We start from the raw sequence: 16,029 nt of genomic DNA, 5'->3' as shown, positions 1-16,029 counted from the left end.
CTCCCAAAACCTCGAAAACGTTAAAATGGTCAATATTTGTACAACATGATAATACGATACACTGATACGTTCTTTCATTTAGAAGTACACATTTACTTACACGCTTTTCAGCAAATTCCGCAAAGCCTGTGTCAGTTTTAAGGAAAGCATCTCGCAAAGCGAGCGCAGGATCCTTAGGATAATGAATACTATTCAGCAAATACTGTTGTAGGTGCAAGGCACAATATACGGCTGCGTATTCTCCACCATGCCCATCAAATACAGCATAATAATTTGTTACTGTATCGTCCTGCAAAAGCAAATATATATTCAATTTTTTATTTAAGTATTCACACGATTCTTAAACGGAAATTGGGTCATTTTGATTCAATATCATCGTATCATAAATCTGCACCTTGCTTACGCAATTTTACACTTTACCATATTCTCAAGTAGGTAGTTGCAATTAGTAATATGCAGAAAGAAAAAAAATGTGAATCTATATTTTGAAGAGAAACATTTGTCGCTTTTGTATACATTTACATGATGACGTTGAGTCAAAATGACCTAATTTCTGCTGCTATTTCTTCTCAATTTTGAGAATTACCTTATTAGACGTTATGTATCAAGAAGACAGCAAGACATTTCATATACGTACCGGTATGCTATGTATAGTGTGCAGATCCCGCAGAACTACAAATCTATCCTCCATCTTTCTGCAATTATTTTTTAAAGCACAGGCAGAAACTGGTAATCGTAACAAAGGTGGTGGTGGTGGTAGACGATCCAACTCCCCATCGTCCAAAAATCTTTGGATGGCTACATCTACTTTATCCTCAATTGTTCGTACTAGGCTCGTCAGAACGTACTCTGAAAGTCAGGAATCACGTTCTGAATCGACAATAACATTTTCTAAACCTACCGTGATCCCTAAATGTTGATCGAGTAACAACATTTCATCTTATTATCATAACCTTATTATTGAAGGGATGATTCTTATTCTATACCAAAATGCAAGCGTGATATTATCTTATGTAGAAAACTGGCATTCGAACAGCCTCAGTACTGATCCGATCGGCCTTGCCAGTGTGTGTGCAAACTGCCTTAGAATAATTGAATAAGATAACTAGGAACACGTACCACCCTTATCCGAATTGAAGCCACAGTTCACTGGATCGTCTTTACAGGCCTTCTGCACCTCTTCTACGATATAGTGCACTAAGTGTGCAAACAACCATGGATAGCGGTACCTGAAACAGAAATTAGTTTTGTCAAATAATGCAGAAGTCTTCACAGAAGCCCAGAAGTATATGGACATCTGATGGTCCACAATTAGTATGTTGGCCAACGGATGACGGCTCTGTAATCATCACTCTAGTTCTGTTAATCTTATGGCGATATACATATTCAATTTGGAATTAAAATAGAAAACCTAATTTAACATGCTGAATATATATATATAGGTCCATTTAGCATACCTCCAGTTAAGGTAGAGTTGAGCAGCATAAATAACATTGAAGATAAGGTCTTCCTCAGGTACACTGTCATATCGTAGGTAATTGGAAAGATGTTCAACCCTGATTAGTTCTTGTTCGTCAAAGTTTGTCTTATTCAGCACGAGTTCAAGTTGTCGCTGATACTCGTCCAAATAGTCATCGTTATCACCAACCAATGCCATATTGATCCAAAGACGTGGATCGACAGCAATCGAACCAACCGATGGTTCGATAATTCTGTAATCAACCACGATTTACATGAAGAAAACCAAGATCAATGCCTTAACTTATTCAGGTTACAACCACATGATTAACTCTTATTTAACAAAATTGACGACATAAATAAAAAAAATATAAAAAGATCATAATAAAAATGCATGCACTTATCCAAGTCAGCTAGTATTTCTTAAACCAACAAAGGAGTGGTCCTCACCTGTTTTACGGAATAAACTAATCGCGGAATAACCTCAAAAAGTATATTTCTTTCGACTGCGCGTTCGATTCGACCGGCTACAATTCGATGTTTAGCGATAATTTGTACTCAGGTTATGTCACACCTATCGACGCTACTAAACGTCAATTGAGCGTCTCTTTATCGGCCAACAGAACGCTCATTCTGTTGCTGCGTTATCACATACACTAACGAAGCATACACATCAGAGTTGATAATTTACTACACATCTCTGTCTGTACTTACCCACCTGCTCTCAAGCCATTGAATACAGAAGTTTCCATAGAAGCCCAATTCACATGTTGACGCTTGATATCCAATAAATAGTCACCAATCGGAACGCTAGATGACAGCACGACAACCTGAAGCATTACAGAATATTTTAATTCGCATTTAATTAAGACGCATTCGAGGTTCTTTACGTAAAATACTTAAGGAAAGTACAATAAAACATATCAATTTAATTTAAAGTGTATTTTATTTACGTGTGCTTCAATTTCCTTAAAATCAAAGAGGAATAATTATAACTAGACGATTTAAATGTCCCGGGAAGGGTGATGGCGTAGGAAAGTAATTTGAATGGGAACCCACGAGAGAGCGCTGAAATTCGTGTACGGAAAAACAATTTGTGGGCTTATGGAATCTTCCGCTCTATCTAACCCTCTTTGCTTGAAATGTTTGCAAGGAAATGTGGTTCATATTAACTGTGAAGTACATAATGCGTATCGCTGGTGTTTATGGTGTGATGTGAAAACGCAATGCTACGTAATTAAGGTAATTATGCGAACGCTAATATTCCATACATTTCACATACTTCGTGTATTCATATTGGTGGTTTTTCCGACACATTGTCTCCTGGCTTTTGCCAGCTCCAGAAAGTGCGTCCTAAAAGCTGTACCGGTCTTTCTTTGTATTATCTTAATATAATATACACACAGTATATCACAATATATTTACTTGAATCAGCTTACGTTTAAGTTTCAGGTAAATATACAGTTAAGTAAATGTATGTTTCCAGTTTATCAGGAAACGATGCCATGAGTGAAATAGTCGTGTCCATTATGCAGGTTATTGCCGAAGTAAGAATATAAGCCATCGTTTCATGAACTATTTTTAATTACGTCTGTGTTCGAAACAGTAGTCTAAAGGGTTCCAAACAAATAAGTGTAAAGATTTTAAAACGAAACACTTGTTTAACATTTTTTGCATAAATTGAATGGTCGAGTAGTGGAAACGGCTCATTAGCAAGTTGCCCATTTTTTTTTTATCGATATTCAGTCATTCTAAATGTGAATAAATGCTTTCATTTGGACTTAGATTTGTCACTGGTTTATCAATTGCATTCATGTGACAAAAATATAACTTTTATTTAAAAATTATTATTTCTATCGAACCTGAATATTATGCAGTTGAATTAATTTGTATGAATTTTGTTTTAGACACAAGTGGTGCAAATAAGGTGAATCATGTCTATCCCTCCGTACCTTTTGGGGCCCAATCCATGGGCTACCATGATGGCTCAGCAGCAGGCCCATGCCCAACTCGCAGCAGCACAAGCTCATGCCCAGGCAGCGGCACAGGCTCAGGCGGCGCATCATGCACACATGCACGCCATGGCAGGTCCTCCTCTTCCACAATTGCCAAAACAACCTGAAGTGTTGTCGGAAGATAAACTACAGGAAAAGGGTAACCTTAAGTCTTGCTTAACTCTTTCTCGGTGGAATATTTTAATGTATAGCATGTATAGCAAATGATACACTGAGAGAAAAATTTATATATAACAATAAAATTATGTAAGACGTATTTAAGGAAAATACTGAATATTTGTGTAACATATGTTTATATAAAGATAGTTTCGTATGAGATTACAGATAAGTAATTACAGGGTTAAAGGATTTTTATATATGTTAATGACGGAATGTAACTGTTATTTTTAAAACGTTTTAAGTTTAGACTGGTCGTCGTTTAAGCTCAATGTTTCATTATTGTTAAACATGCCAAAATTATTGGTCATTCAATTTTTTTTTCTCTGTGAGCAGCTCAGAAATGGCAGCAGCTACAATCAAAGCGCTTTGCTGAGAAACGTAAATTTGGGTTTGTGGATGCTCAAAAAGAAGATATGCCACCAGAGCACATACGTAAAATTATACGAGATCATGGTGATATGAGTAGTCGCAAGTATAGGCATGATAAGCGAGTTTATCTAGGGTAAGCAACATAATTTACTATTAATGAGTGTAGAGGTAAATCATGTTGATTTTATTTTTTCCTTTCATAGAGCATTGAAGTACATGCCTCATGCCGTAATGAAACTCTTGGAGAATATGCCGATGCCATGGGAGCAGATACGAGATGTCAAGGTCTTATATCACATTACAGGAGCAATCACATTTGTCAATGAAATACCCTGGGTTATTGAACCTGTATACATTGCACAATGGGGGTAAGTTCTGATTTTATATATTTCAAATTTTTGAACTGAAGCTTCTCATGTCACAGTAGTGTAATTTTGCATGTACATACTTTTATTCTGAAATCTGCGTATTGCGACCGTAGTTCTGCAGTAAATTGATAATCACCTTGTACATTATTTACCTTTTATATCTCATAGATGTTCTGATTTAATTTGCAGAACAATGTGGATTATGATGAGACGCGAGAAAAGAGATCGTAGACATTTCAAAAGGATGAGATTCCCTCCATTTGACGATGAAGAGCCCCCTTTGGACTATGCCGACAACGTCTTGGATGTTGAACCCTTAGAAGCGATACAAATTGAACTTGACTCGGAGGAAGATGAATCCGTGGCATCTTGGTTTTATGAACACAAACCTCTAGTAGGCACAAAGTAAGAACGAATTTAAATATTCTTCCTTTTTTCACCCATCTTAAAGTAACATATATGTGAGCTTTTACTTGAAAATGGATATAATAAATTTAGAAATATTTTTCTTAACTAGAATAAAATGAATAGATTTATTTTGCTAATGATGAATAGCGTAGGGGTCCTGAAACCGACCATATATGTGGGTTGGCAATTGCAGTGCCTTTGTAAGATTTGTCTGAGACGAGTTCTATAAAGCATTGCGATTGGAATGATAGCGCTACACTGAAAACTTTGTTAAAGTTTGTACATAATTAACACACTCGCAATGCTCGTTCTGTTTCATATTGTATATTTTTACAGACATGTCAATGGCTCTACTTACCGAAGATGGAACTTAACTCTTCCTCAAATGGCTACATTGTATCGATTGGCCAATCAGTTATTGACTGATCTAGTTGATCAAAACTTTTTCTACTTGTTCGATTTAAAGTCATTTTTTACCGCTAAAGCACTAAATATGGCTATACCGGGAGGGCCAAAATTTGAACCTCTGGTTAAAGACTCCAATGCTGCCGATGAGGATTGGAACGAGTTTAATGATATCAATAAAATCATCATTAGGCAACCTATCAGAACAGAATACAGGATTGCGTTTCCGTACCTGTACAACAATATGCCTCACTTCGTTCATCTTTCTTGGTAAGTGAAATAAAATAAATTGTTCACATAACATGTTCATCTGAAAATTAAAGTTGCTATTAGAGAAAAAAAGGATCGGTACCAATTCGTAATGAATCAAAATACGTACAAACGTAGAAATCAAACCGACCTTCTGTAGAAGGCATGCAATAAGCAGTACTGATTCTTGATGTCGAGTATTGATTAACAAAAAATGTTACATTAAGCGAAAATTGCTTTCAATTTTAGGTACCATGCTCCTAATGTGGTTTATATCAAGACAGAGGATCCAGATCTGCCTGCATTTTATTTTGATCCTTTGATCAATCCGATATCTCATAGAAATACATTGAAAGTAAGTAATGGGAAACCGTTTGTTCTGAATTATATTTGTTTCTAATTAGTGTCATCCGAGTTAGCAAAATTCCAATGTTTTGACACAGTAAAATGTTGATTCGTTGCAACTCGAAGATAAATGGTCACATTTGCCCTGTGTTAGTACTACCTACCTAATGCAGTTTCCTAGATGACAACAAATATTAACCTTTAGAGTACGGAGCCTTTTTTGGATATTTCAAAATTTCTTTTGAAAATGTTTCATGTAGTTTCAATACCGTCTTTACAAGTTAATAAACTACTTTAAAGGTTAATAAAAAAATAAAGCTATTTCAAAGTTAAAGTACTTATTCTTATGACTGCTAGAAATAGTATATATACGCCATTCATAAAGAGCACCCTATTTGTTTACAGGCTATGGAGCCCCAGATAGAGGAGGACGAAGATTTTGTGCTTCCAGAGGAAGTTCAGCCATTCCTTCAAGAAACTCCATTGTACACTGATAATACCGCAAATGGCATAGCTCTTTTATGGGCACCAAGACCCTTCAATACGCGATCAGGAAGAACGAGGAGGGCAATCGATATTCCTTTGGTAAAGTCTTGGTATAGGGAACATTGTCCTCCTGGACAACCGGTGAAGGTTCGCGTCAGTTACCAGAAACTGTTGAAGTACTTTGTTCTAAATGCTCTGAAACACCGTCCGCCGAAGCCGCAGAAAAAACGCTATCTGTTTCGATCGTTCAAATCTACAAAGTTCTTTCAAACAACGACTATCGACTGGGTGGAAGCTGGATTGCAAGTGTGCAGACAAGGATACAATATGTTGAATCTGCTTATTCATCGGAAAAACTTGAATTATCTTCACCTTGATTACAATTTTAATCTGAAGCCAGTGAAGACCCTCACAACAAAGGAGAGGAAAAAGTCACGATTTGGAAATGGTTTGTATCATATTTTAATGCGTGTTCTCAATCACTACTGGTTGTGCTAGAATTCTCGGGATTGATTTTCACAGTATTTTAAGGTGATATGAGGAGCGCTGAGAAATTAAATCGACGTCGTTAAAATAGTATCCATCTATACCCTTTTTAGCGGTAACGCGATATTCAATACTCAAGTGGTCACATAAGCTGATGTGCCATGTTTCCAACATTTGCATTTATATTGACCGATGTGTAATATGTCATTTCAATACTTTTGTAGCTTTTCATCTGTGCCGAGAAATTCTTCGGTTGACGAAGCTCATTATAGACTCCCATGTGCAGTACCGTCTTAATAACGTGGATGCTTTCCAACTTGCTGACGGTTTACAATATATTTTTGCTCATGTCGGACAGCTTACAGGCATGTACCGATACAAATACAAATTGATGAGGCAAATCAGAATGTGCAAGGATTTGAAACACTTGATTTACTATCGCTTCAACACGGTAAGATATCTTCTTTTAATAGTACATGACAAATACACATAGTGCTGTATCATTTGTAGGGCCCTGTGGGGAAAGGCCCCGGATGTGGATTCTGGGCACCAGGTTGGAGGGTCTGGTTGTTCTTTATGCGAGGTATTACACCATTGTTAGAGCGATGGTTAGGCAATTTGCTATCCAGGCAATTCGAAGGAAGACATTCGAAAGGAGTTGCCAAAACTGTGACCAAACAGCGGGTCGAATCTCATTTCGATTTAGAACTTCGAGCTTCGGTAATGCACGACATTGTAGATATGATGCCGGAGGGTATCAAACAGAACAAAGCGAGGACGATCCTTCAGCATCTTAGCGAAGCATGGAGATCTTGGAAAGCGAATACTCCATGGAAGGTTTGTACATGTGATATAATTGTGTAACTGTTTAATTTCATGATGCACCAATTATAATTAAAGGTTTAGTATTATTTTGGTTTAGTATAGTTTAGTGTTATTTGAATTTGAGTTTGACCTAATCGATTCAAATAAAGTCAGATATATATGCACATATTTATTTAATTATTTATGTAGCATTATTGAATAAGCTAGCTGTTCTCTTTGCATCTCTTTGTAAATTACAATACTCATGTTATATTATTTAATCAGGTTCCTGGATTACCCATTCCTATCGAGAATATGATTCTTCGTTACGTAAAAATGAAGGCTGACTGGTGGACCAATACAGCACATTACAACCGTGAGCGTATAAGACGTGGAGCCACGGTTGACAAAACAGTGTGCAAGAAAAACTTAGGTCGCCTTACTCGACTTTATTTAAAAGCTGAACAAGAACGGCAGCATAATTACTTAAAGGTACTAAGAGCTTTTGGAAACATATTTCCTGCGTTTGTGCTGAAAAAAATTAATAATTGTTTCCGTGCTTCAGGACGGTCCTTACATTTCCCCCGAAGAAGCTGTTGCAATTTATACAACAACTGTACATTGGTTGGAGTCTAGAAGGTTTGCTCCGATTCCATTCCCACCATTGTCTTACAAGCATGATACAAAACTGCTAATTCTGGCATTGGAACGGTTGAAAGAAGCTTACAGCGTTAAATCGAGGTTGAACCAAAGTCAACGAGAAGAGCTCGGGCTGATAGAGCAGGCTTATGACAATCCTCATGAAGCTCTTTCAAGAATCAAACGTCATTTACTCACTCAGAGAGCGTTCAAAGAGGTAAACCATTTATTTGTTTGTTACTTGGGGTCTCCGTTTATAAAATACTCATTGAAAAATTTCAGTCGAATTATTGTTAGACTAAAAGATCTGGAAGAGAAACGAATACATACGCTAACAGTACCTTTTGACTCTAATACAATGACGACAAATCTCACAAGTTTTTTTGTTTACTTCTCAGTTTGTTCATTTACAGTTTATTTATTCTCTTTACTAATTTATTTCATTCGCCGTTTTGTTCTTTACGAATGTTACGAGTATCCCAAAATATATCAGTATACTATAATTAATATTATAATACTATAATTAAAAGAATATACTATAATTAATACCTATATCTCGTTCGAATGCTTTTGCACGTTTAGAAGGTATGAAGTATTTTTTCGGGGGGTATGAGAATATTATTTTTCATCGTTCTAATAGAGAACGGAAAAAGAATGTTTTACTTTTTACGGAAGAGGGTAAAGGCGTGATACTTTAATGATGAACTTTTGTGTAGGGGTCTGATACCAGTCATTACTGAGGCTGGCTGTTGTGTCGATGAATGAAGTACTGTCCGAGATGGTCTTCATTATCGTCATTGACAGGAAAACCTTACTCTGATCGCTTTAAAAATAGTTTAATGTACGATCAAATATGATGAGACCAATTCATTAATGTATGTCCACGTTTTTAACAGGTCGGAATTGAATTTATGGATCTATACAGCCATCTGATTCCGGTATATGACGTAGAACCTTTAGAGAAAATTACCGATGCGTATTTAGATCAGTATCTATGGTATGAAGCTGATAAAAGACGACTTTTCCCACCTTGGGTCAAACCTTCGGATACCGAACCACCGCCACTCTTAGTTTATAAGTGGTGTCAAGGTATCAATAATCTCCAAGATGTTTGGGATGTAAGTGAAGGCGAGTGCAACGTCCTCCTTGAGTCGAAATTTGAAAAGTTGTATGAGAAAATCGATCTTACCTTACTGAACAGGCTTCTGCGGCTGATTGTCGACCACAATATTGCCGATTATATGACCGCCAAGAACAACGTTGTTATTAACTACAAGGTAAATATTGACTAATTAATTTTCATGAAAATTTAAATATAGATTATTAACGTCATAAGGGTTTTTTTTTTCCCTAAAAAATTGATACCTTGCTGAAGAGTTTTATTTCGATCTCTATAATTATTCTATCCTATAATTCTCAACGTGGAGTGTAACAAATGTCAACATAAATGCAAATGTTGGTAATGTTACGAGCCTGCTTATGTTACCACTTGAGTATTCAAAAAGGTATAGATGAATTCTAATTTATTGACATCGATTAAATGTCTTAGCGCCTTGCATATCACGTTAATGAATTTCTATTGATGTATACTTCTTTTCCAACGAATTGTTATCGGTAGATTCTATTTGGTAAAAAAAATTGCTATAATTACAGCATTGCCGTACATATAACATGTATGTTTGAATATTGCTATCAATCTCCGTTAATAATTTATGCTCTTTTCAGGACATGAACCATACCAACAGTTACGGAATTATTCGAGGATTGCAGTTCGCGTCGTTCATTGCGCAGTATTACGGTTTGGTATTGGATTTGTTGGTGCTTGGTCTTCAAAGAGCGAGCGAAATGGCAGGACCACCTCAAATGCCCAACGATTTCCTTACATTCCAAGATGTGGCTTCAGAGACCGCTCATCCTATCCGACTGTACTGCAGATATGTAGACAGGATTCATTTATTCCTTAGGTTCTCAGCTGACGAGGCCAGGGATCTAATTCAACGATATTTAACGGAACATCCTGACCCTAACAACGAGAACATTGTTGGTTACAACAATAAGAAATGCTGGCCCCGTGACGCTCGCATGAGGTTGATGAAGCATGACGTCAATCTTGGCCGTGCCGTCTTCTGGGACATAAAAAACAGATTACCTAGATCCACGACTACGATTCAGTGGGAGAATAGTTTTGTCAGCGTGTATAGTAAAGACAACCCTAATTTACTCTTCAACATGAGTGGCTTCGAATGTAGGATTTTGCCTAAATGTAGAACGACGCATGAAGAGTTTACTCACAGAGATGGCGTGTGGAACTTACAAAATGAGGTCACCAAAGAAAGGACTGCTCAATGTTTCCTCAGAGTGGATGACGAAAGCTTGCAAAGGTTCCACAACAGGGTTAGGCAGATTCTGATGGCTTCTGGCTCCACGACGTTCACCAAGATTGTCAACAAATGGAATACCGCCCTCATTGGGCTGATGACTTATTTCCGGGAAGCTGTGGTCAACACGCAGGAATTGTTAGACTTGCTAGTCAAATGTGAGAATAAGATTCAAACGCGCATTAAGATCGGTCTCAACTCGAAAATGCCTTCTCGGTTCCCACCGGTTGTTTTCTATACGCCAAAAGAATTAGGAGGTCTGGGAATGTTATCGATGGGCCACGTGCTCATTCCTCAGTCCGACCTGAGATGGTCCAAACAAACCGACGTGGGGATCACCCATTTCCGTTCTGGTATGAGCCACGACGAGGATCAGCTGATTCCAAACTTGTACAGGTACATCCAACCTTGGGAATCCGAGTTCATAGACTCGCAGCGGGTTTGGGCCGAATATGCATTGAAAAGACAAGAGGCTAATGCACAAAACCGCCGACTTACCCTCGAGGATTTGGAAGATAGCTGGGATCGCGGTATTCCGAGGATAAACACCTTGTTTCAAAAGGATCGACACACTCTAGCTTATGATAAGGGTTGGAGGATTCGAACGGAGTTCAAACAGTATCAGGTCCTGAAACAAAATCCATTCTGGTGGACGCATCAACGTCACGATGGAAAGCTATGGAACTTGAACAATTACAGAACCGATATGATTCAAGCTTTGGGAGGAGTCGAAGGTATTCTTGAGCACACTCTGTTCAAGGGAACTTATTTCCCAACGTGGGAAGGTCTCTTTTGGGAGAAAGCATCCGGCTTCGAAGAGTCCATGAAGTACAAAAAATTGACCAATGCTCAGAGGTCTGGTTTGAATCAAATTCCCAATCGACGTTTTACTCTGTGGTGGTCTCCCACTATCAACAGAGCCAACGTGTACGTCGGTTTCCAGGTCCAATTGGATCTTACGGGCATTTTCATGCACGGCAAGATCCCAACGCTCAAGATTTCTCTCATTCAAATCTTCCGTGCTCACTTGTGGCAAAAGGTTCACGAGTCGATCGTGATGGATCTTTGTCAAGTATTCGACCAGGAACTGGACGCACTGGAAATCGAAACAGTACAAAAGGAAACTATTCATCCCAGAAAATCATATAAAATGAATTCATCCTGTGCCGACATTTTACTGTTTTCTGCTTACAAGTGGAACGTTTCTAGGCCGTCTTTGCTGGCAGATTCGAAAGACATAATGGACAATACTACTACTCAGAAGTATTGGATCGACGTGCAGCTCAGGTGGGGTGATTACGATTCCCACGATATAGAGCGTTATGCTAGGGCTAAATTCTTGGACTACACGAACGACACCATGTCTACTTATCCATCTCCTACGGGATTGCTTATCGCCATCGATCTGGCATACAATCTGCACAGTGCTTATGGTAACTGGTTCCCAGGATGCAAACCATTGATACATCAAGCAATGGCCAAAATAATGAAAGCTAATCCTGCTCTGTACGTACTTCGAGAACGTATCAGGAAAGCCCTACAGCTTTACTCCTCGGAGCCGACGGAGCCTTATCTGTCATCCCAAAACTACGGAGAACTGTTTTCCAATCAAATTATTTGGTTCGTTGACGATACCAATGTGTATCGAGTGACGATACACAAAACATTTGAAGGCAACTTAACTACCAAACCCATAAACGGCGCCATCTTTATCTTCAATCCTCGAACGGGGCAGCTCTTTTTAAAGATTATCCACACGTCCGTGTGGGCTGGACAGAAACGTCTCGGACAGGTAAATTAAAACCGCTGTGTCAATCTTTCTTTAGTAGTTATACTTTTTTAATGGTTAACGATATTCTGTACGAATGTATATTTTTTTATGCAGCTAGCGAAGTGGAAAACGGCCGAAGAAGTGGCAGCCCTGATTCGGTCTCTGCCTGTTGAGGAGCAACCCAAACAGATCATCGTTACCAGAAAAGGAATGTTGGATCCCTTGGAAGTGCACTTGCTCGATTTCCCGAACATCGTAATTAAAGGGTCCGAACTTCAACTGCCCTTCCAAGCTTGTCTCAAAGTCGAGAAGTTTGGTGATCTCATTCTAAAAGCAACGGAGCCGCAGATGGTGCTATTCAATCTATACGATGATTGGCTGAAGACCATCTCTTCCTACACGGTGATCATTGTCACTTTTTTTTATACGGACATTGCCTTGTATACATATCAGGATTAGGATTACTATTTATATTCATTTTTGCGGTAGTATTATTATTCCTAAATTAACCATCACCGAACGCATAGAGCCATTTCTGGGTGAGACTGAAGGAGAATGCTTCTCAGATAATCTTTATTTATCCATAGAGGACCCTTATAATAGCTGGTATTCTTTGCAGGCATTCTCCCGTTTGATTCTCATTCTTCGAGCATTACACGTTAACACTGAAAGAACAAAAGTCGTGCTGAAACCAGACAAAACGACCATCACGGAGCCCCACCATATCTGGCCTTCTTTAACAGACAACGAATGGATCAAGGTGGAGGTACAATTAAAGGACCTAATTCTAGCTGATTATGGTAAAAAGAACAAGTGAGTAAATTTGTCGAGAAGCCCTTGACACGTCCACTTTTTCGAGAATTATGTCATAATTGTAATTGAATTTCTGAACAGCGTCAACGTGGCTTCGCTCACTCAGTCTGAGATTCGTGATATCATCCTTGGTATGGAAATCAGCGCGCCTTCGGCACAGCGTCAACAAATTGCTGAGATCGAAAAGCAAACAAAGGAACAATCGCAATTGACGGCTACAACCACCAGAACCGTAAATAAGCACGGTGATGAGATCATTACCGCTACCACGTCGAATTACGAGACGCAGACGTTTAGCTCAAAGACCGAGTGGCGAGTAAGAGCGATTTCAGCTACGAACTTGCACTTGAGAACAAATCACATTTACGTATCGTCGGACGACATCAAGGAAACTGGTTACACGTACATTTTGCCGAAGAATGTGCTAAAGAAGTTCGTCACGATTTCGGATTTACGTGCGCAGGTGAGAGATGTTTCCAGAAGTTACAAGTGACCTTTTATACTTCTTTAGATTTGAATCAAAATATTTGACTACGAGCTTTTTTTGGGGGGGGATTATTGCAAAGGAATACCAAAAATCGAAGGATTCGTTTAGTTCCTCGTTAATTCGAAATAAGGTACTAATGGAGGTTTATTGGAAATGTTGAGTAAAGTTTCTTTTATCACACAGATTGCGGGATACCTTTATGGTATCAGTCCACCAGATAACCCCCAAGTAAAGGAAATCAGATGTATAGTGATGGCACCTCAATGGGGCACCCATCAAACCGTTCATTTGCCAAATTCACTTCCAAATCATCAGTATTTGAAAGAGATGGAGCCTCTTGGTTGGATACACACGCAACCCAACGAATTGCCACAATTATCTCCTCAGGTTAGTACTATAGTAATTGACCACGAACATTATGTTAATCTGTATAGTAGGAGATACCTTTTACTCCCAATTATTAGTTTGTTCTCTCTGTTTGTTGACAAATCGATATTTCCTTAGTTTGAATAAGAGGAAATAAAAAAGTTCTCTCTTGAACGCAATCTCTTTCTTTCCAGGACATATCTACTCATGCGCGCATAATGGCTGAAAATCCATCATGGGACGGTGAAAAAACCATTGTCATCACTTGCAGTTTCACTCCTGGTTCGTGCTCCTTGACAGCGTACAAATTGACCCCAAGGTTAGTGCACGATCAAGGGCTTAGTGAAGGAAAGTCGGAGCTTACCTTTCTTGACCACTGTCCATACCAATCTGTACTAAATTAGTTACATCCATTTATATTATTTTTTCATATTTTCTCATCTGACTCTGTAATATTTCAGTTCTACGGTATTATAAATTGTTCGATATTCAAATATATATAGGCTGCCTCTTTCATATCACCTTAAGAGTCCAGTAAAAGCATGTCGACCTTTACTATTACTATTCACTCTACTGCCATATATACTAACTAAAGGGTTCATTTTTAAGAATATTTCAGTACCTCAATCGTCTTCGAGATGATTTTCGACATAATTATAATTGATATTAAAATTTAATAAATAATTTGAATTAAAAAATGTTAATTTTTCCGCCTTTGAATTTCAGTGGTTTCGAGTGGGGCAAGCAAAACACCGACAAGGGAAACAATCCAAAAGGCTACCTTCCGAGTCACTACGAAAAAGGACAAATGTTACTTTCAGACCGCTTCCTTGGTTTCTTTATGGTTCCAAGTCAAGGATCGTGGAACTACAACTTTATGGGTAAGCAAATAATGTATTTACAACATACTCAGTGAGTATGCAGGAACATTTGAACTGAAGATGATTTGACGCGGTTTTTGATTTCACCTTAACCCTTTCCTGAATGGGTTAGTCATTCAGAAGTATCGTTTACTTATCGCTAAACTCACGTTAAACAGTTCCTTTCAACTGAAGTTAAAGTTTTTATCCATACATGATGAGTCCTTAGATGGTTATTAGTAATAATGTAAATCCGTTTGTATTTATGCACAGGTGTGAGGCACGACCCGAACATGAAGTACGAGTTGCAGTTGGCCAATCCTAAAGAATTTTATCACGAAGTGCATCGACCGGCTCATTTCTTAAATTTCTCCAGTTTGGAGGATGGGGGAGACGGCGTGGGCGCCGACCGTGAAGACGTGTACGCTTAAAAACATAATAAGCGTAGACCTTGCTAAGAGATGAATTGTACTGTACAGTTACAAAAGTGATCGTACTCGTAAACGTCTAGACTTCTCAAGATGATGAAAAATGATATAATATTTTTAATAACAGTGCAGAATACGTACACTTGCTCAGTAAAACGATGCCATTGTGTTGCATCGATTCGTCACAGTGGAGTTATTACCAGATTATTGTTGCAATTGGTTTCTTTCTTGCGGGACGTCTAAAAGTAATCGAATAAATTAATTTTCTGTTCTGTAATTTATTAACGACAATATATGTCGGATAGAAGTAAATTTTACGTTTCCAATACTGTAAAGATAAGTCGACCCTATTGAATTATGACATCAGAGGCGAAAAAATGGCGTGAATATCCCAGGTGGTATTGGGGTACGTTTTTGACGTTTTCTTGAGTGTTCTTCCCTTATCATCAAAAGCTAGCAGGGTCGGTGAGCGTAGGTAAGCCGCCAATGGCGACAGGTAGATGGCACCGCCATCGCCAGGACGCGAGTCCATACCAGAAATTCGTTACGCCGCCCTTGGAGGCAAAAAACGGTGAAAACTGACGTATAAAATCAGAGGGCAGCACAGGATGCGATCGCACGACCCTACCCGTGAGCAATCTCCCAACTTATCTCTGGTATATTTCAGTGGACCCGATAAATTCTCGATTTCGAGTGCGATGGAAACGTGATCAATGTGATGGAGACATGTGATTT

At 38.5% G+C, this 16,029-nt stretch overlaps 2 protein-coding genes across 4 annotated transcripts in view; one reads left to right on the top strand and one right to left on the bottom strand.

Annotated features, from left to right (window-relative positions):
- The window catches only part of LOC105698275 (titin), a 37,777-nt gene extending 35,674 nt beyond the window's left edge, over window positions 1-2,103 (bottom strand). The window contains 5 exon segments of the mRNA XM_023434097.1: window positions 101-289; window positions 638-849; window positions 1,120-1,229; window positions 1,458-1,712; window positions 1,909-2,103. Of these exon segments, the coding sequence (XP_023289865.1) occupies window positions 101-289; window positions 638-849; window positions 1,120-1,229; window positions 1,458-1,657 (711 nt within the window). The 5' untranslated portion in view covers window positions 1,658-1,712; window positions 1,909-2,103.
- A 473-nt stretch (window positions 2,104-2,576) lies between these two features.
- On the top strand, window positions 2,577-15,606 carry LOC105698309 (pre-mRNA-processing-splicing factor 8). 3 transcript variants are annotated; one of them, XM_012422461.2, is made up of 22 exons: window positions 2,577-2,700; window positions 2,945-3,005; window positions 3,366-3,612; window positions 3,966-4,134; window positions 4,205-4,369; window positions 4,559-4,774; window positions 5,114-5,452; window positions 5,681-5,786; window positions 6,182-6,710; window positions 6,973-7,199; window positions 7,259-7,585; window positions 7,838-8,044; window positions 8,118-8,408; window positions 9,088-9,468; window positions 9,917-12,361; window positions 12,455-12,742; window positions 12,960-13,153; window positions 13,235-13,616; window positions 13,824-14,027; window positions 14,201-14,325; window positions 14,733-14,887; window positions 15,140-15,297. In XM_012422461.2, the coding sequence occupies exons 3-22, from the start codon at window positions 3,393-3,395 to the stop codon at window positions 15,295-15,297; spliced, it is 7,128 nt and encodes a 2,375-aa protein (XP_012277884.1). In that variant the 5' UTR covers window positions 2,577-2,700; window positions 2,945-3,005; window positions 3,366-3,392. The 3 variants fall into 3 exon arrangements, with proteins under 3 accessions (XP_012277884.1, XP_012277883.1, XP_012277885.1); XM_012422460.2 differs by lacking the exon at window positions 2,945-3,005 and having other exon boundaries at window positions 15,140-15,606; XM_012422462.2 differs by lacking the exons at window positions 2,577-2,700; window positions 2,945-3,005 and adding an exon at window positions 2,707-2,910.
- The last annotated feature ends 423 nt before the right edge of the window (window positions 15,607-16,029 follow it).

This window comes from Orussus abietinus, unplaced genomic scaffold (genome assembly GCF_000612105.2).
Source record: "Orussus abietinus isolate OABI.00-Male unplaced genomic scaffold, Oabi_2.0 scaffold14, whole genome shotgun sequence".
In the NCBI taxonomy this organism is placed as follows: Eukaryota; Metazoa; Arthropoda; class Insecta; order Hymenoptera; family Orussidae; genus Orussus; species Orussus abietinus.
This window is presented reverse-complemented; position numbering and strand designations above follow the sequence as displayed.

What these genes read in the sequence shown, in the direction of transcription:
- LOC105698309 (XM_012422460.2), top strand. Translation starts at nt 3,393, where the DNA reads ATGTCTATCCCTCCGTACCTTTTGGGGCCCAATCCATGGGCTACCATG. An exon ending in ACGTTGTTATTAACTACAAG is followed by an intron (nt 9,469 to 9,916) that starts GTAAATATTGAC and finishes TGCTCTTTTCAG; the next exon opens with GACATGAACCATACCAACAG. An exon ending in GATTATGGTAAAAAGAACAA is followed by an intron (nt 13,154 to 13,234) that starts GTGAGTAAATTT and finishes ATTTCTGAACAG; the next exon opens with CGTCAACGTGGCTTCGCTCA.